Source organism: Diuraphis noxia, unplaced genomic scaffold (assembly GCF_037042655.1).
Source record: "Diuraphis noxia isolate RWA-SAM2 unplaced genomic scaffold, SU_Dnox_SAM2 contig0002, whole genome shotgun sequence".
Taxonomy (NCBI): Eukaryota; Metazoa; Arthropoda; class Insecta; order Hemiptera; family Aphididae; genus Diuraphis; species Diuraphis noxia.
Window position 1 is genome coordinate 77,243,273 of NW_028301712.1, and position 25,084 is coordinate 77,268,356.

The 25,084-nt window shown below is 31.9% G+C and overlaps 3 protein-coding genes across 10 annotated transcripts in view; 1 reads left to right on the forward strand and 2 right to left on the reverse strand.

Moving 5' to 3' along the window:
* The first annotated feature begins 232 nt into the window (after positions 1–232).
* On the forward strand, positions 233–5,596 carry LOC107162481 (uncharacterized). The gene is made up of 4 exons (XM_015509415.2): positions 233–491; positions 3,573–3,734; positions 4,589–4,678; positions 4,845–5,596. Exons 1-4 carry the CDS (start codon positions 425–427, stop codon positions 5,015–5,017), a joined length of 492 nt encoding a protein of 163 aa, XP_015364901.1. The 5' UTR covers positions 233–424; the 3' UTR covers positions 5,018–5,596.
* Positions 5,597–6,601: 1,005 nt separating this feature from the next.
* Positions 6,602–9,488, reverse strand: CaBP1 (Protein disulfide-isomerase A6 homolog CaBP1). Its single transcript, XM_015509389.2, has 7 exons — positions 9,118–9,488; positions 8,831–9,027; positions 8,355–8,753; positions 8,078–8,287; positions 7,853–8,010; positions 7,535–7,693; positions 6,602–7,466 (listed from the first exon to the last, which is right to left on the reverse strand). Exons 1-7 carry the CDS (start codon positions 9,131–9,133, stop codon positions 7,301–7,303), a joined length of 1,305 nt encoding a protein of 434 aa, XP_015364875.1. The 5' UTR covers positions 9,134–9,488; the 3' UTR covers positions 6,602–7,300.
* Positions 9,489–12,867: 3,379 nt separating this feature from the next.
* Eph (Eph receptor tyrosine kinase) overlaps positions 12,868–25,084 on the reverse strand; it is a 128,776-nt gene continuing 116,559 nt past the window's right edge. For 2 of the 8 annotated variants that reach the window (XM_089220609.1, XM_015509404.2), the window contains 11 exons: positions 24,579–24,739; positions 24,107–24,391; positions 23,766–24,006; positions 23,538–23,649; positions 23,355–23,425; positions 22,644–22,694; positions 22,384–22,527; positions 21,718–21,977; positions 21,367–21,576; positions 20,909–21,261; positions 12,868–16,008 (listed from right to left, as the gene is read on the reverse strand). In XM_089220609.1, the coding sequence (XP_089076735.1) occupies positions 15,741–16,008; positions 20,909–21,261; positions 21,367–21,576; positions 21,718–21,977; positions 22,384–22,527; positions 22,644–22,694; positions 23,355–23,425; positions 23,538–23,649; positions 23,766–24,006; positions 24,107–24,391; positions 24,579–24,739 (2,156 nt within the window). In that variant the 3' untranslated portion in view covers positions 12,868–15,740. Of the gene's footprint in view, positions 16,009–18,154; positions 18,267–20,908; positions 21,262–21,366; positions 21,577–21,717; positions 21,978–22,383; positions 22,528–22,643; positions 22,695–23,074; positions 23,093–23,354; positions 23,426–23,537; positions 23,650–23,765; positions 24,007–24,106; positions 24,392–24,578; positions 24,740–25,084 lie in introns of all 8 variants that reach the window. The other 6 variants (XM_015509412.2, XM_015509409.2, XM_015509406.2 and 3 more) reach the window with 6 other exon arrangements.

The window sequence follows — 25,084 nt, forward strand, 5'->3', positions numbered from 1 at the left end:
TGGTTGGTGCTCGTCAGTGAAACGTAAACATTGTGTACCTGACGAATCGTTGTTCGTCGACCATCGTTGTGTACCTAATGGTAGACATGTCACATGTACCGTCATACCGAGTAGGTATCGTGGTACTGTACTAGTGTACTACTGTGTACGAGTCGACTTGTTATTGTTTATTTATTGTTGTGTAACGTACGCGCATGCGTGCCGACTACCCTACGCAAACCTGTGGAATGTGCATGGCTGTATATACTATACTATACAGTACCTACAAAGTAGCAGCTACGTTTTTTTGAATAGTCGGTTTTTGTTTACACAAATTTAATAATACCACTAGTTATGTTTATGGCGTTATTTTAAATATAGAGACGACATCGAGAAACGGTTATCTATTATACAATTTTGCGTTTAATCCGACAGATACCTACTTATGTTTCCTGCAGAACACCAGAAGCAGTTGTTATTTACAACTGCAATAGTCTTAGGAGTTTTACTCGGTGAGTCTTATATAGGTTCTATTTTTTATTCCTGCTCAAAAGTGAAAGCAGTATTTGATATTAAATGTTGTTAGGATGTATATTTTAAATAGTTAAACTGGGAAACTAAATCATCAGATAACAAAAAACTTTTAATATTTTTATGTTCTTACCACCTAGGTATGGTTAATACTAACACCTAACACATTATTTGTACTGACATCACAATTTAGTCATAATATTAAAATCTCTAGTTTCTATAGGAAATGTTTATATTATTGTAGGTTTAAATCTAAATATTTGTTATAATATTTAACTTTGTGCTTAAAAAAGGTTTAAAACACCGATGGAGAACTATTAATTAGTAGAAAAAACATTTTTAGTTTACTTCGAGACAAGCTTCCTTATCATAAAGTTTGAATTATATACTACATAATTAATATAATTTTGAATTTTGTTTTTATAAGGTCATTTTGGCCTAATAAGTTATTTTTATTACTATTTTAATAATATTTTTGCCAATTAAAACTTTTATACAATATGCAGTGTTCGGAACATTCAGGTTTGTGTTTTATTTAAACAAATGTGTTTGTATTCATTATGAGGTTTTTCATTTAATATTTTTATGAATAGTTTACCAGCAGTTAGGGCCATAGTCAGGCACTAGCTAGAGAGCATTTGCTAGGGGTGCAATTATATGAAAGGAGCAATTTCATCGAGTGGCATTCTCAATTTAAATTGATAATTTACTAAAATCATAAAAATCTATCATTTATTTTTAGTTATGAGTAATTGGATGAGGAGGCGCAAATTTGGTTTTTTGCCAAGGTCGCTACTGATTCTTGTACATGCACAATATTCTTTCTAAACACCGACAATATGTTAAGAATTATTTTTTTCTTTTTCTTTTACCTAAATTGTATATGTCATTCTCTGTAAGTACATATATGCTTAATTAATCATGATACATATCTTTCAAAATATTTTACACTCGATAGATTTTTATATTTTGTTCATCATGGTTCTTATAAGTATAATTACTGAGATAATTATAATGAATTGATAGGTATATATAAACTAAATTTTCTAGATTTTAAGTACATTATATTTATAGCACTTCTGATGGAATACATAAGTATCTATAAGTAGTACTTGTTAATTTATTATTTGCGACAATCCTTTCTTAAGATCATTAATAGTAATTTGTTACTTTATCATAGTACAAATATTGACTAATCTAACTTAATAGCATGACTAAATATTAAAACGTCACTGTACTCTATTACTGATTCTTATTTTTGAAGATTAACCTTTGGTAGGTATTTGACGAAAAAGTTTTGATAATCATTGTTTAATAAAATGTCTTATTAAAGTTTCAAAAATTCACCACATTTTTTTTTTTAAATTGATTTTAGGTATCATTGGTGGTTCTTTTCTGACAATTTATTGATGTTGAATTTGTATTCTAAATATTTAAATTATATTTTCTACAAAATATAGGTACTATTAAAAATTGTACTTTTTGTACCTATTCAATTTGTAAACAGCTCTAATTCCCTTTCATGATCTATTAATGACTAATATAATGCAGTATTTTTGCTAAATTACTTATATTTTTTATTTGTCAAAACATAATTGGTTAATTACTATAATATATTATTAATATACTTTGAATATTTGAACAGTTAATTAAATTATGCTTCATAGTTCATACAATCTACATTTAACTTAGATCACAATTTTAATCTAAGACTATTATCTATGTGTATGCAATATGCATATAACACATTATCCCTTGTTTTATGTGTAGTTATCTGATACAGTGCTTAGGTAATAATTTATATTTGACATAGCTTTTTATAATTTTTAGTGAACACATATTTATTGTTTATTTTTAGAAGTTTTATCATTTCATATAGGTACTTAAATATTTAATCTAATCATATTTGTCATTATTAACTTATAATTTTGAAATATTGCAGAAAGTTATTATGTTTATAAACTATATTATGTAATAATCCAGAATTATTTATGTAAATTGTTAGTAATAAAAAAAAATGTATTTGTTAATTAATTAAAATATTTTTGTTTCAACAAATAAGTATCTACCTACCTATGTATATATGACATGCATTTATTTTTATTTTAAAAATATAAACTATTTACAACAATTAGGGATGGTTATAAAATCCGAATATCTGAATATCCAGATATCCAAATCCGGATTTGAATCAAATTCTTATCCGGATTAATGGATTTGATATGCTAAGCGCAAAACATCACTGGTACTTAAAATGCATTCGAAATTGGGTATATCTATGTCTGAAAATTATATTATAGAATTAAAATATTATAAGTATATAAAAATGAGTCATTGAACAGTGTAAAATCGAGTTGAATAATCCGAATACTCCGGATAATCCGTGAAATCTGGATTTGACAAATCCGAATAATTTGGATTTTTGAAATCCGAATATGCCCACCACTAACAGCAATAACTAATATAATTTATAAGTGTTGGTATATTAACCTTATGAAGTCATAAAACACGAGCTGAATTTGGATTTAAAAACTAGGTATTTAGACTTTAGAGCACAATATTTAATAAACTTAATTTAAATATATTTTAAACTTTATCAAAAGAAATTAAATTTCTTATATTTTTTTCCTAAAATTTATTTATCAATGATATTTATAATTTTTGAACTTTTCTATACTGTATAATTTCAAATTTTAAACTAATAGTTTTTTCTTTTTTTCTGCAGTATTTTGGCATTCTATGGATATATCGTATAATTCATTTATTTCAATTTTAAAATCAATTGCTAATACTGTTTATTTTTATTTCACACAATTTATTTTGAATAATCAAGAATTCAGTAGCTTTTGTGATCTTAATCTAGGTATAATACCTAATAATAAAATATCAATATAAAATATGTGAAGAAATTACAAATTAATGGAAATTCTAGCATTTATTATGGAGAACTGTAAAATAAAAATATGATGGCGTTGATCTTAAATGAGTTATAAGGTGTTGGTTAAAGATGCATGTTAAAGATACAACACAGATTTAAATATTAAATATCATTTTGTTTACAGGCCGCTTGAACGCTGGCCGCTCAAGCTCTGGCAGGGGGTCAAATTTGTCAATAGGGCCCAGATATAGTGGTTTATTGTTGCCAGGATCAATGTTGTTGTTGGGTCGGGTTGGGTCACAAACAAAGGAGAATGTACAGGGCTGGCGTAATCAAGACTCCAGTGGTAACCCATAAATCATAATCATACATAGTAGCTGATATTTGTTAAATTAGGTTAATAATGGAAAGTTATATGTTAAAACCAAATGTTAGTCCTAATTTTTAATTTAATATTGCAATGAAATGTGAATACACACCAAAATAAAGTGTAAATAAAGATAATTACTTAGCTGTCAATAAACTATATTATTATTTTGTCACACATCAATTTGTTTTTGATTAAATATAATATTTAATGTATTTAAGAGGCTGTCGCGCTTGCATGTGTTGTTTCCATCATACACATACTACATAATACATTTTCACTCACTAGTTTAAATAGTGTGCTGTTAGTTTTGATATTAGAGTGAATATTGATTCATTATCAACATTTTAGGTAAGAACTATATTTGTGTTTCCTTGTTGGATTTTTACGTTATTTTATTTTTTAAATGAGTAATGTGCATTTTCATATTTTCTACTTTACATACTCATAAAGTCATAAACTCATAACTTGTTTAAAAATTGAACCCAACGAGAGAACATAGATAATGGCTTCTTACTTGAAAGTTTGATAATGAGTTATTTCACTCTAATATCAAAATTAACAGCACACTATTGAAACTAGTGAACTAAAATTTATTATGTAGTACGTGTGTAACACAGAGACAACACATGTGGTGTGACGTCCTCTTAAATTAACTATCTTAACCCACGAGTAATGTGTGTATGTAATATTAAATATTAGTAATAGTAAACTTCAAACAAATGATAGAAACTTATTATTAAATAAATCTGTTTTCATTTTTACTGTGTTAACAATCCATAATGGCTTTTTAAATATTAATAGTAAAAATATTTTCTATTTTAATATTACAGGTGTATTTATCCATGATGTCGACAGCCGAAGTCAATACAAAGACAAACCTGATGAGTCAGAAAAATCTCAATTACCACCAGTCCACAAAGGTGAGTATGCTACATTGCTACGACTGTGAGTCGAAAAATCATCACAAACTTGTTATAAATGCATTGATAATATTATTGTCAATCTGCAGTCATGTTGTGTTGTATCTACCTCTTGTTTGTGATATTATGTCGATACCATGTTATTTATATTTTGCATATCCAACAGATATGAAACTGGTGCGCAAGAACTCTCTTCTTCATTCAGCATGGGTTATCATTGCAGTTGTGTTAACGATCATATTTGGTGCCATAGCCGTCTACTATTGGGTACTGTTTTATCCGATTCTATGCAAGAAAGAGCGCAAGTATGATGTCATGCAAATGTCTGCCAAACCGTAATAACCATGCACATTGTTCAACAATCAAGAAATAAACATTAAAATCTCTAGGTGGTGGTGACTGGCTCTATTCTGAAAAAATTATCGTGATAATATATATGTTTGCTGTTAAACAGTTATTTGTATACCTTTAAGGTTTCCTATTTTATTTTTTTATAAGCATTTTTACTTTGTTTAAAATTATGACTGACTTAATCGATAAGATCTATAAACGGTGACTGCCTTTTAATAGTTCCTTAAATTATCTTAATTTACTTTTATACTTTATACTTAACTGTTTACAGAACAATATTCAAAAATAATGGTATTTATTTAAAAGATACTAATCAATGAATTTTATTTTTTATGCTCTATGTTTAATGCATAAATGTCAAATTTAATGATTACCAAAAAAGTATTATATTACTATTTATAAATATATAATTATGATGTATTCCATTTATTCAGTGCAAAAAATATACAACAATAATTTCATATTTTTTATATGTTTTTTAATATCATTATAAGTTTTTTTTTAAAAATTACATTGTGTTTTAATATTTAGGTTTGAAAAAAATAATAAATTAATAAAACAAAATCATTTTACTTGTGTTTTTACTCTGTAATATTAATTATAAGTCTTATTTCAATGTAATCATGACCATGTTTAAAATATCAATGAAAGTCTGAATATTTTTTTAATGAATCAACTATTTGATTTTTTATTAGTATTAATATCAGTTCATGTATTTCTCATAGTCATAACTATTTTTGATTTAAGGTTTACAAAGTAGTGAACTAAAAAATGATTAAGGAAAACCATTGAATGTTTTCGAATGAAATAACAATTATTGATATTAGTGTTTTAGATTCGAAGAAGCGATGAATCTATTGATTTTAAAATGAATTTTTTTTTGGCTGTCATTAGGCATTACCTTGGTACCAGTTAAAATCCTTAGATTTTCTTCAACATCAACTTTTTTGATAGGGCAGTTAGGAAGTGAATCTAGTTAGTCTTTTTTTTTTTTTTGGAAGATAAAGTTAGATAGTAAATATAGATTTTTACACAAAATCAGTTTTTGAAAAAATCAAATTCATCTTTGTTTGCAACTGTGTATACATTTTCACTGAAAGCTGAATAAATTTCTATGCACTATAAATATTGTTACTTTTTTAATTTTTAATTGGTATAAAAAATTTTAAAAAAAATACATGAAGGCGTAGCGTCCTCTGAATAAATGTTTAGTGTCAGTGATTCAAGATGCAACCCAGCATTTAGGTTGTCAATAAATATTAATATATATAAAAATATATTATACCTGTTCGGAGAGAAATCAAGCTTCATATTTATACACTGTTAATAACTTTGGCACCTGACTTGCGCAGTTGTGTAGTAATACGACGGTTGTACAAATGCTTGACTCAGTAGTGGTTTAAATTTTACTAACAAGTGGTTTCTGAACACTGTAACAACAAAAACTGGTTGTATGCCATTGAGTGCATAAACTTTTTTGAAAACATTTTTGCTCATAATATATTTAACAATAATTTCTCATTTATATTTTACATAATATTTCAAGAGGATTATGTTAATAAAATAATAGTATTTCAAATAAATGCCTTTATTTTTTTGAAGGATTTGATTCTCCAATTTCAAAATTACAAATCCAGTGACATCCATATTATTATAAATTTCTAATAGCATCATGAAATTTGATTTTATAAAATGCATAAACTTGACCAATACACTAAACACAATTTACTGACAATTATAATGTAGATTTTTGATCTACAAACTAAGACATTTCATTCTAAATAATGAATTATAAGTGTGCACCATGAATAATTCAATATATCAATCATTATTACTTTCAAGGATTGTAGAATACAATAAGTTACCATTCAGAAATTATTACTATTAAAAATTATATTAAATACCATCAAACAATTTAATCAACTACGGATTACAATGGATTTTTAATAATAATAATAATAAAAATAAATAAAAAACATTCTTCAAAAATTGAACTCTGATATTATTACCTTAAAAAAGAATATTACACATAAATAGGTGGAAATCTAGGTATTATTTAGATTATTTTAAACAACTAGTTAATTAATAAGTTACAAATTATAAGTATATTTTTTCAAATTAATATTAATTTTCTGATTATAATACATTAGTATATTGAAGTTTAAATCAGAAGGTTGACTGATAAGTATTACAATTAAACATTTTATTAGCAAAACTTGTTCAGTCTTAAAAAATATAAAATTTAAAAAAAAATAGAGACCGGAGATGTGTTTATAATTCTTCTTTAGGAAGATCGTCTAAGTCAACATCAGATAAATCAATATCGTCAGCAGTTGGTAATTCACCATCTTTACCATCCCAGGGTTCAGTTGCTTGAATTTCTGGCAATGCAGCACCTTTGACTGGTGCAGTTGTACCACGACCGTAAGACAGATCTCTGTTAAAACATGAAAACATATTTGATCAATAATAAATTTATTAAAAAAAATAGATATTATTGTATACCTTAAAAATTCTTTAATTCCATCTTCCGAAAATGACCCTCTTAAAATTGAATACTTCATTTTTTTAACATTTAGAACAGCCAAAGCAGGGTATCCAAAACCACCAATTTCTAGTGTTGATTCCAACTCTGGTTGTTTGCCTGCTTCAGCCCATAACCATCTAACAATAAGGTTTTAGTAGAATCATATTCAACAATAAAAAACTAACTGTTTTAAGGAAAAAAATACAATAGGAATAAAAAAAACATAATTGAAGATATATGATATGTGGAAAATGTATGATGTTGAAAATATATATATATATTAAAAAATAATTTACCCCCAAAGTTTTTGTTTGAATTTATCTCCTAATGAGCGTAATGTATTCAGGTACTCATTTCGACAGTTAGCTTGGCAATCTAAAATGTGAGGTAGCACAGAGACCACACACAGAGCATGCTCTGAGCAGCCAGCTTTGAATGTATCTTCATTTACGATCTATTTCATATACAATTTATATTAAGTAATCAGAGTTCAATGATACTTTTAGTTTCAAAAACTTTACCTCAATAATGTCTGGTGGTGGTACATTCTCTTGATGTTTCTGCATTGCCCAGCTAACAATGTCTGAAGATGTTCTTCCTCCAGTATATTCTTCAGCTCCGCTCGAACTGGATGTACCCGATGGGAAAAATTTAATTGTGGGATATCCACGAATGTTGAATTCTTGAGCTTTTGAAGAATGAACAGTAGCATCTAATGCTCCAAGTTTAACCTTAAAAGCATAACCATCTATATAGCCTAAATTTCAAAATGTTGTAGGGATATAATGTTTGCTTTACTTTTCCTTTAAGTTCTGAAGCAGCTGCTGCCCAATGAGGAGCCAAGTTTTTACAATGTCCACACCACGGGGCAAAGAATTCAACCAACCAAATATCATCAGAATTCAATACAAGCTTATCGAAATTTGAATCGGTCAGTTCAACAACGTCGTCACCAGATGATGATTTTTTAGATGATTTAGATGATCCATAAGGCACACCTTGGAGGTTAGCGCTAATGGCGCCCTTAATAGCTTTGATGACCTCATCGGTAATACCGACGGCCGTTCGATCTCCAGTGAAATCTTGTGGTTTGTTTTTATCAACAAATATTTTGACAGTAGGAAAACCTTGCACGCCATAACGGCCTGCAAAAGACGGATATTTATCGGCATCAATGGCAGCCACTTTGACGATACCCTGTAAAAACGAACGGATCGTATGCATAAGAATCTGGCTAGCAATTGGACTGAGTAAAACATTCGAAAGCTATACACCTTCAGGGCTTTGGCGGCTTTCGAGTATTCGGGCACAAGTCGCTGGCAGTGTCCGCACCACGGGGCGTAGAACTCGACCACCCATATCTCGACACCTTGGAGCACTTGATTGAAATTGTCGTCGGTTAGTTCGATGACGTCCGAATTGGACGGATATATGGCGACCGCGGAATTGGCGAGGGCCACCAACAAAACGTCTGCAAAAAAATCACAACAAAAACAAACAAATATTAACGATGTGATTGCGACTCGGAGAACAAACGCCTTGTGGTATGTGTACTACTTACAGCACAGCGGATTCATAATATCGGCCGGCGTTTTGTTCTTACAACGGGAAATCGAAAATGGCCGGAGTTCGGGAACAAAGGAACGATATTCTACGTGCGCGCAGCGGAAGTCGGTGAAAGATTGTGCCGGTGTGCCGCTCGATCAGACGACAACAGGACGTTCATATGGCACTCGCGGAGCGTGGGCGATAAGATAAACGTGACGAGACCGTGTCCGCCGCCGACTGGTTGTTCGGTTCTCGGAGCGTCGTTTGTCGACGTGCGCGCGTCCGATTAGGTAACGAGATTAGTGTCGGAACTCGTCGGCGGATTAGCGGAAGAGACGAAATAAGAATAACGACGGCGACAACGACCAAAATCTCTCGGCACTCGCGTTATCGACACGGACGCGTTATCATCGGCGGCCGCTCGTGGTCCGCTCTCATTGGTCGATGCGCTCGTGCCGCTACCGTCGCCGATGAGATTGTAAAAAACTCGTATTTTTTATGCTAATGCCATAGATTTCGCAGTAATCGGTTACTTGGTTCATCAACCGTTAAAACCGCGTTTTGAGCGGATTGGCCGAATAACGCACGCCGTGCAGTATCCGGCAGATAACAAAGATTATAAAATATAAATCGTAACAACAGCTTTGCGTACGGCCATAATTACCAGTCTTAAGATTTAATTTTGGTTCCGCCGAGCATCAAAGTATTAACGACACCTACATAACATATTATCACAAGGATTTTACTTTATTTACATCATCACATAATCACATCTTGAAATGTAAATAATGAGTATACGCACAGGATTTAAAATTAAAGTAGTTACATAAGTTTATTACTGTTATATTATTTTTATGTGATTACCGTTGTTTGCACACTTGCATGTAGATACTTACTTTAGTAACTACTTAGTATTAGTAGTAATTAGTACAAGTGTAAAATTCTTAATTGAAGACATAGGTTTATTCATAAATCATTTTTTTGTATTTTCCTATAAAAAAATCAGCGTCGATTGTTGACAATTCTGATCGTTATAGAAAAGAAGTTATAATACAAATGGAGGTGTCTGTTTTATTTTTTGCTGCGTCAACAATACTTCTCTAGAGATGTCGAATTTTGGCTTATAATATTTTTATTAGATGGAGACGTCTGGTTATTGCACTCACTTCAATTAATGATGGGTATAGGTAGGTACCACTTTTAACCATACCATTCAAAATTTGTTATGTTTCGTTTTATTTTTTTATTTAATAAAATATTTACAATCTATGCTACACGGCATAAATAAGCAAATTTGAACATACAATAAATAATTTTACAACATGAACACATGAGTAGGGAGACCATTCAGTGATAGAACCCATCGTTATTTTATTTATTTTTAAATTATTTAAATGAAATAAAATTAGACGGTTTGTTAGCCGTCAATCATTTAGTAAATCACGGCACCATTTTTATTTTAAGACGGCGTGGGGGGGATTGCTTGGGACCGAGTTGGATGCAAGTTCAGCGATTAAAGGTTTAAAATGTGACTGTAATTTAGAGTGACATTTTTCATAATGGCTTATGGCATATTGATTTACTGTTTGATTTATAAGTCATTTTGAAGTGTGTAATATCGATATATACCACGGCGCAGAAGAGATAATGTGGAGAGTCATTGATTGGAAAGCTTGGAGGGTTACGTATTTGAGATGGTTTTGCGCATCTGATTTCAGATAAATCACAGATTTAGATTAATAATAATAGGGATTTAAAAATTTGTTAGCTGATGATTGAGGAAGGATAAAAGAAAATTTTACAATTCTGTTATGTAGGACGTAGATATCATAAGAACCTGCAGTACCTATTTGTTACAATATTCTTTTGCATTAAACAGTAAAGACATTTCAATATGTGTGTATTGTGTAGGTATTATTTAAATTGTCAGAATTTTACGTGCTTAAAATAACTTTTAGGACACGCCAGTGGCAGCCTTTTGCATACCCTGAAAAAGAGGCCTGCGATCTGCGCACGTCAATGGTAAGATGTGTAAAATACTTAATATTTATCGAATAGTCTCAAAAAACCCTTCTACGTGTAGGCATTTAATTAGGCGAACTTGTGGATCGATTGTATAAACAAATCATTTGTTAATCGAATTTAAAGATTGATATTTTTGGTTTTGACACATGCAGTTATACACGTGTATTGGATTTTGAATTATAAACAATTTATTGACACATTCTGAGTGTTAAAAATCCAACATTTGGTTACATTTTTTAAATTCCTTCAACGCTTGTCTGAAGTTGTTCCACAGACGACTGATCTGAGTTGGGAACTCCGATAAATAATACAAACAACTTCTTCAATTCATTGATACTGTTCCTAGTCCATAATCTTAATCCATAATCTTATGTTTATTGAAGTATTGAACTGTGTTGTTCAAAAAGTTCGGCCTGGAAAGCGTTGACGACAGAATACAAATTAACGAAAAATAATGTCATTGCTAATCCAATAGGTACATTTTTCGTCGTATTATGAATCTAAAATACGACGTTATACAATATCATAATATCGCATATACAGGGTGATTGATTTATCAAACAACACTCATTTTTTCAAAAAGTATTGACTTTTTCAAATTTTTTTTTTTTTCAAAACTGTAGATTTACACTCTTCTTGAATTGTATATTTGTTTTATATTTTTCACCCTTATATTTATTAGGTAAACCACTATCAATTTTTGATTTTCAAATGGTAACCTATACTTAAAATTTCATAAATTAATAATGCTATTTTTTTTATTAATTATTACGTTAAAATTTCGAATTTAGCACTAGTAGTTTATGAGTTATAAGTATTTAAAGTTTAGATTGGCGGAGTGGCGTGCTACGTGGTTACTCCGCAAAATGTTTGTCCACTACTCCGCTTGTCTACACTTAAAATACTTATAACTCATAAACTACTCGTCCTAAATTCGATTTTTATATGAGGAGAAGTATTGGCAACATAGTTCCTTCTCCGGTCCTCGATACCATAGGAAAAAAAAATTCGATTTTTATGAATCAAAATACTTAGAAAAATATTCTGCTTTGGAATATGGAATTAAAAAACTATGTTGTCATTCAAAAAAGTAAAAAACAAAAAAATGATAAGGATAAAAAATATTTAAAAATATAATTTTTTAATAAAAGCGTTGGTTTTTCAACAACTTGAAACAATCAAAAAGTTAATACTTTTTTAAATAATGAGTGTTGTTTGATAAAAGAATCACCCTGTATATATATATATCAGAGCATCAGACAGTGAAACCTTAATACTTAACCCTATGGCCTATATACGTAGGTACGTAAGTCAATTATTAATTCTAAATTTTTGTTGCTTGTTAAACAATACAATGCTATTATATAATGATATATCATAAATAATCGTTTCTAAATATTACCTATCTATATATGATAATATATTAAAATGAAATATATAGGTATACATATATATGTATAGAACGTGTAAACAGTATCGTAGTTTCTGTTCAAGTCAAACGAGTCAATAGTAGACACATTAGCATATCGCATACAATAATGGTATGAATTTATGTTAGCTATGAAGAGGTCACATAATATTATTATATTGTATACAGCTGCAAGCTGCTGGTGTCGGTGACCTTTGCAGTGCCGTTTTAGGCGACTCGGTGTTTTTATAATTTCATTGTTTCCAGGACAATTAATACATACGGAAGTTTTCTAGGCATAAAAAAAAAAAAAAATACAAAACACATCAGTAATATTTTTCTCATTGTACATAATATATTATAATATAATATATTGTTGAGTTATACAACACACACAAAGCCCGTTTTAATAACTCTATACATAATATGGACATTATACAATGTGTAGGTACATATAATAATAATTGATAATAATAATAATAATAATAATGATAATAATAATATGTCGTACAAAAAATAATAATAATAAGTATAAAATAAAGTCGGGTGTGAAATTGTCGTTTACAAACTGTACAAAAACGAAAGAATCGAGCGGGTAGAACGACAAAAAATGTACATAATAATAATATGATTATAATAAAAATAACATGTTTTACTAAATAGTATTTATATATAATACATATATAGTATAAACAATAATAATAATGACAATTATTAATTTAATATACAATTGTTAATGATATTAATCAATATTATTTAAAATTTATTTAGACACATTTTATATTGTGGCTGATTTTTAGGGGATATTACAAAATATTACGGGATATAACATTTTTTATAATACCTATCAATTGAATACAGGGTTTTTTTTATATCAGCTAATAGATTAATATTTTTCCATTTTCATACAGGATGATAAAAAAAAAATATATATATATTACATTAGTTATTACTTTATTAGACAATATATTGGTACCATAACATTTTTACACTAATAATATAAAAGAATTTTAGGAGTGGTTTGCGCGGGTCGGACGCTATTATTTAATTTTGATTTTGTTTACATTATTTTCATGATATAATTATAACATTGTATTTTTGTAAGACAAACCAAAATCATTAAACAAAAAAAAAAAGAGTATGGAAAATCATACGAATAAAAAATAATGAAAACTGGCGAAATGTCGTAAGTCGACGTAATATCGTAGTATAATATTGTATTGTATATGGACGGAACACAGTGAAACATCAGTAACTATCAATTATTATTATTCATATTATATTCGGTTGTTAAACGGATCTATGGATTAAACTATCATTAGGTACATTTAATAAATAACAATTATTATTATTATTATTATATTTAAATCATTCCTCCTGTTCGTTGTTCCGTTTAAGTTCGAAAATATTTTTTAGTACATTTTTTTTTTTTGCGCATAAACGAAACTATAATTGAGATATGGACACAGGTTGAGGTAGTGTTATTCATTAATATCAAAATAACGTATTAAATCATCAGTTAAGACTATATTCTATAACTGTCGAATACACATAATGATGTCATAAAGGTACATTATGCCAGTTTTGAACGGGGAAAAAAATAAACGACTCCTTGGGGGCAGTGGTTATACACAACAATAGAATAAATTAAGACGACGTATAATTTAATCGAAAAATCGGGGTCATACAATATTTTCTAAAAATTAAAACCTATACACATATTTTATCCTCATATCGACGCTCGATTTACGGGAGTCAAAAAGCTGGTAAATGGTAATAATCATCAATATTTATTTTGTTTTTGTTTGTTTTTTTTTTTTTTTTTTATCACAGTTAATTTTTGGCAGGCACTTTGCCCGGTCTGCCGTTAAAAATATTCATATACAATAATATTAAAACTTTTTTTAAAATTATTATTTATATTATTGATATAGATAAATAATCTTATTGCAATTTTCAACGTCCTTAGCTAAACAAATTTCTGTATTACGTATCAATAATCATTCACGTTTGCTCGAAACGCGAGTGGCCTGCCTATATTATAATAGTTTATAGTTAGTTTACATTTTTACACATATTTTACAATTTAATAATATAATATTATATACGGGACGATCGTAAAAATACAATAATTTATAAAAACTAAAAAAACAGTCTGGTTGTACGGAGGACAACAATAATATGTACACAATAATAACGTCTTAATCTTCGTATTTTACTTTCTCGTTTTTCTTTAATTTTTTTTTTTATATATATATATATATATACATAAGTGTACACGAAATAGTAAATACTAAACAAACACACAGAAAAAAAATACGTAAGTAGGGTGGTTGCAAAAAAATTACAATACAAAATAATTGTACACGATAACATCGTATCCTTGAAATCGTGTGAAAATCGACGAAAGAGTTGGACTCGATGGCAAAAAAGAAAATCATATGTACGTATATACGAATTATATCATATATTAAATTAGGTATATAAGGTAATTACGAAATCAATTAAAATTCAACAATTTATAAGGATTAGCCAGTAATCATAGATGACATACCTACACGTCAGTAAGACTTTATTTCATAAAAAAAAAAATGGAAAAAAAAGCCAGTAATTATACGTTTTAAAAAAATTGATCTTTATAGTAGGGGTAATTTATAATGGCCAGTGTATTAAACAAACGATTGGACGAGTTTGATGGCATCGTTGTTACTATAGTCAGGGGATGGTAGCGGTGGGGTGATGGTTCAATCGATGGGGTGGGGGGGGGGCTATACTGCAATTCCTAGTTAATTTACACACGCGATAGGTATATTGCTGGATATAATATAGTGAGTGTGAGTCATTGAGAACAAATATACAATATACATATTATGTTAAACGCGTACTTACAGGGATAACGCATAATAGTTATATAGTAATAATTAATAATTAATAATAATAATAATAATAATAATATACAGGTACAGTCTAGATCATATCGAATGGGTTAAAAAAAAAATATATATATATTACTATAATATTATTAAGTCTCGACGTGCTGTCGTCATCGTCATGATCGTTCGTTCGGATATACAATATATTTTATATAATATATACATTGATACAATACTATTATGCAATAATATTATGTAGGAACCAAAGGTCGCCACAGCCGACATCTCTATAACGACGATGCACCGACGTGTCCGGGATTTTGTTGCATATTACACGAGAAAGCCCTCGGACAGATTAGCCGAGAACTGCGCCCGCATGGCCTGGATGCTGTTCATGATCTTCTTCTGGTGGCCGACCAGCGTGATGCCCAGCGCCGTCAGATCGGCTACCGTCAGTCGGGCCACCGCCTTCGGGCTCACGATGCCCGCCTGTTCGAAGTTGTCCAGGTACCTGGCCATCTTTATCGAGCACAGCCACTCGTTCACCGAACCGAATTGGGTCATGTCCGGTGCGTCCGAGCTCAGCGGGTTCACGGACCTGCAAGGCAATACCGACCACACGACATTAGTAACAAATATAGTTATCATTAACATAACTACACTATATCATAAGTGATTTCAAAATACATATAGGCACGGCGCACACGCAGAATAGATATACCCGGGTATGCGAGTGTGAGTGTACTGCAGCCGCAGTGGCGGAAATAGGAAAAAAAAGGCACCGGGCGGGCGGAAGGCTACATTGAGCCACTCGAGCGTTTTATCGTTTCAATATATAAGGCGTTTATTTTAAATAGAATATTCATATTTCATACGGTATTTTTTTTTTATTTTATTTAAGGGTTAGGATTATGTGTTCAGGGTAGGATCAACCACCTATTCGTGCCACTGCGTAAATTAACGTATACGACAGAAAGATATTATTGACTATCGTTACTATCGTATTGACACGACGATTAAAATATACGATAAAGCGGCGTGGTGAAGGGGTGTCTTAAAGGTTTTAAAGGGTGCGTCAAAATAGACTGTAATATAATACGTCATGCTGATATTAGTGATATTTGTTGTAGAAATTTTGTGTGTTTCCAATGGTCGAATTGAAAATATTATCTCATTATCGATAGCCAAAACATAATAAAAATAAGTATCTGAAGATAGGTAATTGCATTTTGCTAGGAGAGGGCAAGGACCAGGCGTATATACTTCACCCTCTCTTTATGATGCGGTCACTTGACGCCGTGAAAATGAAAGCTAATGAATATGAAATGTTCCTCTCTGATATAATATATTATCAAGTCACCACGCCACCACTGATATTACATCAAAATGTAAGTATGTAACGAATTTTAGTAATACACTAATTGTTTAATTATAATATTAAATGTATAAGCAGGGCGATGAGTATACTTTTACGTAGGTACGCTAAGCGTAGTATAATGCAATAATAATGCATTATATTATACGTAGGTATACTCATTTCTCGGTTGATTTTTGTGATTTTGAAAAAATTATTTTTTTCTAAGTTTTAAATAGGTGCTTTCTAATATCATGCACTGAGTTTTCGTAACGAAATCTAATCTTTTATTATTATTTTTATCTAATTATTTTTGTTTATGCCAAACTACATTTTTGAAGTTTATATAAGTACTTCGAACTCTGAAGCTATAAATAAGATAATTGTGGGTACTACTTCTCTCACCAAAACTTTCCGAATCGTTTTAGTTGTAAATGGTCAACTATAATAATATTCAATGTTTATGTATACATCAACATTTTAAAAATATGACATTAAAAATGCGTCTTACTATTGTCAAACATTGGTACCCATTAAAAAACAAACTAATATCTAGGTGTGATAAAAAGTAATATACTATAGTAACTTATTGTAGTTATTACAGTACATTAAATTCATAAATTAAAATATGTGAATAAAATTTTTTTTTTATCAATATCATAAAATTGAGTGAGAAAGCAAATCTTTTACGCGTTGAATGTGGATCAAATTCATAATACACAAACACAGATAGCGAAACTACAGGGCGATCCACCAATTATACTTAAGAAGAATTAGGGAGGGGGGAGTATACCTGTTGAATCGCACTATATTTATGTGGACGACAATGCACGTTATCGCTTCGGCGGAAATAGCAAAACAAATAAAACAATATTATATAAATTGTAAAACTAAAAAGCGTATAAGCGGCGAAGGAATTTGGGGAAGCGATTGTTGCGCGAGATAAAGAAACCAAATAGGTTAGTTATATATTGTATTATATGTACACACTGCACAAGGACATGGGTATATAGGTGTATCATCGGGGTATAATATTAATTGGGGGATACCGATTATTAAATTGTATAATAATATATTAATATTATTTGCATAAAGCACCGTGTGAATGACCGCAGATGGAGGCACTAATAACTGATGATGTCGACAACAGCACAGTAAAACAATAATGATGATGTTGATGATGACGATGACGAATTAAGTCAGGTGAAAGGGGAAGGGCGGGATCGTGTATATATAATAAATACTAACTATATTTGTATACAGATATATATATAATATATATATATATATATATATATATATATATATATGTATTTAGGTGTGGTATATACGTACGTACATACATATTAATGTATAATATATATGTACGTAACGCCATAACGGGTATTACCTTTTCGCGGATAGCCAAACAAACGTTCTCTCATTCGTGATGAAACGACACCCAATCCGAGCCACACTTAAATACGACCGGCACATAATACGGGTTAACAGGCGGCGGACGGCTGTCCAAACATGCAAAAACCCAATGCGATTGTTAAAGATAAAATAATAATAATAATAATAATAAATTAAAGTAAATAATGGTACGTTAACAAAAAAAAAAAAAATTATTAAAATACAAATAATATAATCTTCAACGGCGGTGACATAATACAAACGTTTTTTTAAACGTTGAAACGAAAAAAAATTGAAACATAATATTATTATTATTATAATACATGTATATTAAATGCGTAATACGTCGATATCAGCAGAAACCAAAGCTGAGACGGGTGATTTTTGAATAAAAAGATGGCATGACAGTATATTATATCGTATATTATTATGGTGACGCGGTGGAAGGAAACGCGCTCGATTGGATGTTGCAGGTGGCCGCGATTTATAATATTATAATGGACCAACGTGACGATTTAGAGCGGTTTGACATCCATCACAAACATATTATTTGAACAAGAAAAGCTTGATATAATAAATATAATAATGGGCGTGCTACTGATCGGTGAGAGGAAAATGGCGTGTGATGGTGGAAAGAAATATTCACTAAATGTACTGAGAGACAGTGATAAAGAGGTAGAGAGATATAGGGAGCGTGAGTGTGTGTGTGTGTGTGTTTGAGAGAGAGAGAGTGACGCGCGCGCAAAGTTCTTTCGGATTAATATTATAACGCGAAGACACGCGGACGGATGTATAATATTATTAAAGTCTTACGCCAACTGTAGGTATAATAAAAATAATAATAGTCGTCGACGCCATCCCGGGGCAGAGGTGTATAATGTGTATCTCCGAGGGTATTTATCTTTTTTAAATTGTTATAGAAAATGATATATTATCTAAGGCGAAATTCACTATTCCAATGGTAGTTGGGGGGGGGGGGGGAGTCAATGTGTACGTATACCACTCAAAAACGTTAAACTTTCACCGGAGGTTTTCAGGCGGAAAAGTTTTTGCCACTATTGACGCACGGCAAAATAAGATTATAACGGTGTCCGGGGCCAATAAGGCGCGATCTCTAACTCGACGAAATACGTCCCACGACTTTGAATTCATTATACGATTGGACCTAACGTACGTTTAGGTGAGTTTTTCACGTGGCGTTTTGGTATTTTAATATGTAAGGTCTCTTCTTCTTTGTCCTACGACACGTTTCCGCGACGAAGGTGATTTTAAGTCGGAGTTTCTGATTGCAATAGTCTGTAGTATATAATATTATTTATGTATACATTAAAATATGCGGATTCCTTATGATTCGGTATAGACGATATCGAGTGGCCAAGACGAGTTTTCTCAGATTCACCCAGACGACGCGATACGATATTAAAATAGTTTGGTGGAATAAATTGATATCGGAAATATAAATAATATTAGCTATTTGGATATAGAAAGATATATAGAAGATATTAAGCTTTTATTATATCTTACAGTTGCCCTTTGATTTTTTGAAACATTAAATACACAGTGGGAGTTAACCGATGGGTAATATATAATACAACATTATTTTGTTTTATGATAAGTAATTGCTCGAAAAACATATACCATAGAAGAGTAGGGTACGAACCGGAAACAATTTTGAAAAATAAATAACGAGTACGTTATCTAGGTACTGAAAACAAATACTTGAACATTTTTTTCAATAATAGTATTTAAAGTAAAAACAAAATGTAAAAATATGAAACTTGAATATTTCCTGACAAATGTTCAGATCAAACGAGAAATCCGATAACATAATATTTTTGCAACGCTATAAAATATCATTGAAAATGTCATACTCAACAATAAATTAGAAAATTTTTTATATATAGAAATTTGTACAACCGCTGTTTAATAATCTTTTTCAGTAAAAATCTTTTCGCCTACGTGTAATAATTAAAAAACAAAAAAAAATTAGAATAAGTAATAATAATATATTTCACAATCTTCCCCACTGTTCAAAATAATGTACCCCAATAGTGTTAAGACTAATTTGTGAATGTTGCAGACTAACGACACCAGTTGTTGGAGCTTTTTAACTCAATAAAAAAAAAAAAAACAAAAACAAAAAAGATTAATAAAAATATAATTTTTTCTTTACATTTCCTAAATTATGGAATTTCTACTATTTTTTATCTGAAGTAACGGGACTATATGCTGTCCCAACTGTTATGAAAAATTCATTGAAATAATATTATATAAATAATGTTATACACAAAAACATATGTTTTCGAGCTATAAATAAAATTCGCATAGTTATTGCATTCATAAACTTGATTTATATTAATTAATTGGAGATAATCCACCGTAGTATGTCTCCATAATAATAAAAATGAACGAAGCGATTACTAATGAAAAAATGAAAAGTCAAAGCTTCAATCAGCAGTGGCATCAAATTATATATAAAAAATATACAAAACATATCACTCAAAATATGCAACGAATATGCAAAGCCCAAGAGAAATTAAAATAATGTATTATGAAACCGAATAGTAGATCGGAATAAATAACGATTCCATAAACACGATAAATAATTGTTCCTATAAATACTAAATTGGAACAATTAATTCATCAGAGGGAATCGATATTTTTTTAAATTTCGGTCTACTATGTATAGTTAGTGAGTAAAAAAATAAATAAAAGAAGAAATTAACCATTATCAGTGAAAAGTTTTTACCTATTCTGGGCAATCCGCCTGAGCGTGTCCGGACACCTTATGAGCTTGTCGAGCGTTTTTACGATAGACAAGAACATAGGTCGGTGCGTTCTCTCTTTTTGCCAGCAGTCCAACATCAACTGATATATGGTTTCTGGACAGTCCATGGGTGCCGGTAACCGGTAACCTTTTTCGATGGACTTGATCACATCTTGGTTACTCCAGTTCCAGTACGGACGTTCGCCGTACGACATCACTTCCCACACGACAATGCCGAACGACCATACGTCTGACGCGGAGGTGAACTTACGGAACGCTATGGCTTCGGGTGCGGTCCACCGTACCGGTATCTTACCGCCCTGGAAATTCGAAAACTGTCAATAAACACACAACAATCCGGTTAGTCCGTCGTTTAATACAAAAATCTGAAAATCATTATTGCAATTTTGGAGGCGAGCGTTCTCCATAGATCGACTTACCCTCGTCGTGTACGCCCCTTCGGTAGTGCTTTCGATCTCTCGGCTCAGACCGAAATCTGCTATTTTACACACCAGCTGAGCGTTGACTAGTACGTTGCGCGCAGCCAGATCACGGTGCACGTAGTTCATTTCGCTGAGGTACTGCATGCCGGACGCGATGCCCCGCAGCATGCCGACCAACTGTAGGACTTGAAACTTTCCGTCGTTGGCCTATAAGTTAATTTAAATAAATACAGATTGTTACACACGCGAAATATTGAAATTTTCAGTCGGCGTGACCGCGAAATTTTTCCGATTAATGATTTATTACTATATAATATTATTATAGTATATATTTTAGTTTGCACTCACTCTCAGGAACGTATCCAATGAACCGTTTTCCATGTACTCGGTGATAATCATCACCGGGTTGGATCGGGTTACGACGCCTTGCAGGAATATCACGTTGGGGTGTTCAAATTGCCCCATGATTGAAGCCTCGGTCAGGAAATCGTTGCGGGCTTTGTCCGAACTACCGGGTTTCAAAGTTTTGATGGCTACGTCGACTTCGACGGAAGGCGATCCGAGAACTTTTAATTTTCCCCGACATACGTCCCCGAATTCTCCGCCGCCTAATAGGAAAAACAACATACATCGTTTAATCGTCTAAACGCACGTTCGATTGATTACGGTATGTAATGGCAAATAGTTAAGAAAGTATATTGTGCAAGCGCAGTAGTGGTATTTATATCGCCATCATTAGTACTGAGGGTTTTACGCGTTTCAGTACATTTTTCACTACTAACTACTACAACTCGGTCAATTACAAATGTCGCGTTAAATCAACAATAAAACTTTATTTACCATTATTTTTAAGTAGGTAGGTACATACAACACAGTTTGACATCGTATAGTAGTGGACATTTCAACTATTTTGAGTTATTATTATATCTCGTAGAATAAATCATATATTAAAGTGCATCGCGTACCACTTACAAATCGCAATATCTATTATTTATTATGATTAGAATCATTTACCGATTATTGCTTCGATGGTGATATACGAGGCATCAATTTCTCTGGCGAACTCTTTTACTGCTTGATTCGGGTCTTCATACGTATGCGGGTCGATGTACGATCTAGACGTGGTTGAGCCAACTTGTGTGAACAAAGGAGTGGTCACTGTAAAATACACATGAGATAAATAAAAATCTGATTGGGTTCATAAAAATTCGTTGTTAATGAAAAAAAAAAAAAACCAAGGCGCAAAAGTGGAAAACTATTAGCCATGGACTTACTGCTGCTAGTGTGAGTGGCAACTATGGGAGGATTGTCCAAATTGCAATGCACTGGAAAACAAAAACAAAACACAAGTGTTCACACCAAAAGCACAAAGCAGAATGCAGGCAAACAAAAATAAACAAAAATGTTAGCATCCGTCAATCAGCAGTTTGCGCCCGATGGTTATTAGGACAAAAAATATTATTATGTAAATGGATATACTAACAGCAACATACGCGGATAGAGGGAGGTATAACAATCGTCAATCGTAGGTAATACTCAATATATAAGTAAAAACAAAAAATAACAAAAAAAACTATCATAACTACACGGACAATAAATTTGGAATAGGCATAGGTACTCGAATTAAAACGGTATAAAGAAAACGTGTACGAATTATGAAAAAATGTCGATTAATTATCTAGGGAAAACTATATAATACACTTACTGTAGGTAACAACAAGTCCTTAGGATGCATGTAAAACACACGAAAACATGAAAACTAGGTAGTGCACGTTAATTTATAGGGAAACAAAAGGTAAGTTCGTGTGGAATTTTGCTCTGAACTAAAAGGAGCGAAGGTTGTTAACGACGACGTGAGTTACCGTCGCCGAATAGTTGTTTATATATTTTACTTGTAAAATTAACTAATGCGAAGTGGATCCTAGATGTTTATTTATTTTTATTTTTAAACTATATTATAATCATCGAAATGCACGGTCTCTTACCTTCTCCGTTTCTGTATTCTAACGTGTCGCAATCGCTTGGTTGTTTTTTGTTGCATTCGTCATTACTCCGGCTGAAAACAAGAATAGGAAATGTGTCAAGTCACGAATGTGAATACTAATTATTTTGTCAAAAGCTTCACACCAAGTAAAGCAACAATGAGAATAAAAACAAAAACCACGCACCTCCTTAAGAACAATACCGTCATGATGATGACAACCACTAAGACCACGACTACCGCGACCGTGGCACCTGCGATTATTCGGACTTCCATGTTGTCTTCGTCACCAATGTAGGCTAAAGTGGATAAAAACATAAAACAATCCGTTAGCCAACGACACACTTGCAATTCGAGTAGCCGGACTCAAAAAAGGGACGACGGCCTCTCATTCTCAACAATCAATTTGTTTTACCCGTATCATCTTTAATCCCGTTTTTTCTTTGGACTTGTTGTTGTGTGTTCTTACCGCTTCCGAGCAATTGCCCCGTCGTTTTGTAAATGGTCGGGCTGTACTCGCCCCAGCCGTGATTGGTCTTTGCTCGCACCTGGAATCCGTAATCCGTCTTTGGCCTGAGTGCCGTAAATACCATGTGCCTGTCGGCGGTGAGTTTGTTACTGACGTTCGACTCGTCACCTCGGGGATAGAACTTCACCTGTGGGTGGTGGGAATACAAAATAATAAACAACATTAGCAAACGATCCTCTGCCAAACACGCGGCGCTCATATAATTTGAAGGTCAACGCGATACATACTTCGTACACTTCGACGGCGGCGTCCTCGTCACCAGAATCGAAGAAGCTCGCCATGGGCGGGTCCCAAGACAGCGTGATCTCGGTCGCCTTGACCAACATGACGCGGACATTATTGACGGACGCGGACTTAACGGAAGCTTCGGTAGTGGTCACTGCTATGTCAACGAATTGTCGGTTCTCGGACGACGTCAGATTACTGACACCGTTTTCGGCCCAAACGTGAAACTTGTACGTGGTGACTGGACTCAGACCGCTTATCGTTATCTTGGTATCGTTGAACACCTCCTGAGACAAACACACGCGAGCGATCATATAATTACACATATATATATACAGCTTATTGCCCACCCATATAATGAGCACGATTAAATCGTAAAGAAAAAGAGAGAATGGATGTTGGTATGAGAGTCGACATATTATATTTTATCTACCAGTAGGTACATAAAGGATATTCTGTGTTTATAATACTTACGTTGTTGGGCATGAACACTACGGATGGACCGCACATGTCGCACGTCACCCTATACACGATATCGGTCCTGCCACCGAGGAAGTTCGGTGGGTTCCACGACAGGGTCACAGTCGACTGGTCCACAAAGTTGACTGTCAAGTTTTGCGGCGCTGACGGTGGTTCTATATTATACGCGAAACAAAAAATAAATAAATAAATAAATATCTTAGTTTATATTGTATAAACATTATATATTGTTGTTGTGCGCGCCCGAACGTCAGCGGTGAATATAATAATAATATTATTATTATTATTTACGGCCGTAAGGTGAACGGGTAAATTCTAAATTGACAGAGTGCATATATAGGAATAGGAACGCGGTCGTGATGGTTAACACAAACGGAAGAGAGAAATAGAAGGATAGAGAATGAGAAGTGGACGGACAGACTGGAAGCTCGAATAATAATAACTATAATAATAATATGAAATGCCTTCCAATGAATATAAATATAATAACACAACTAACT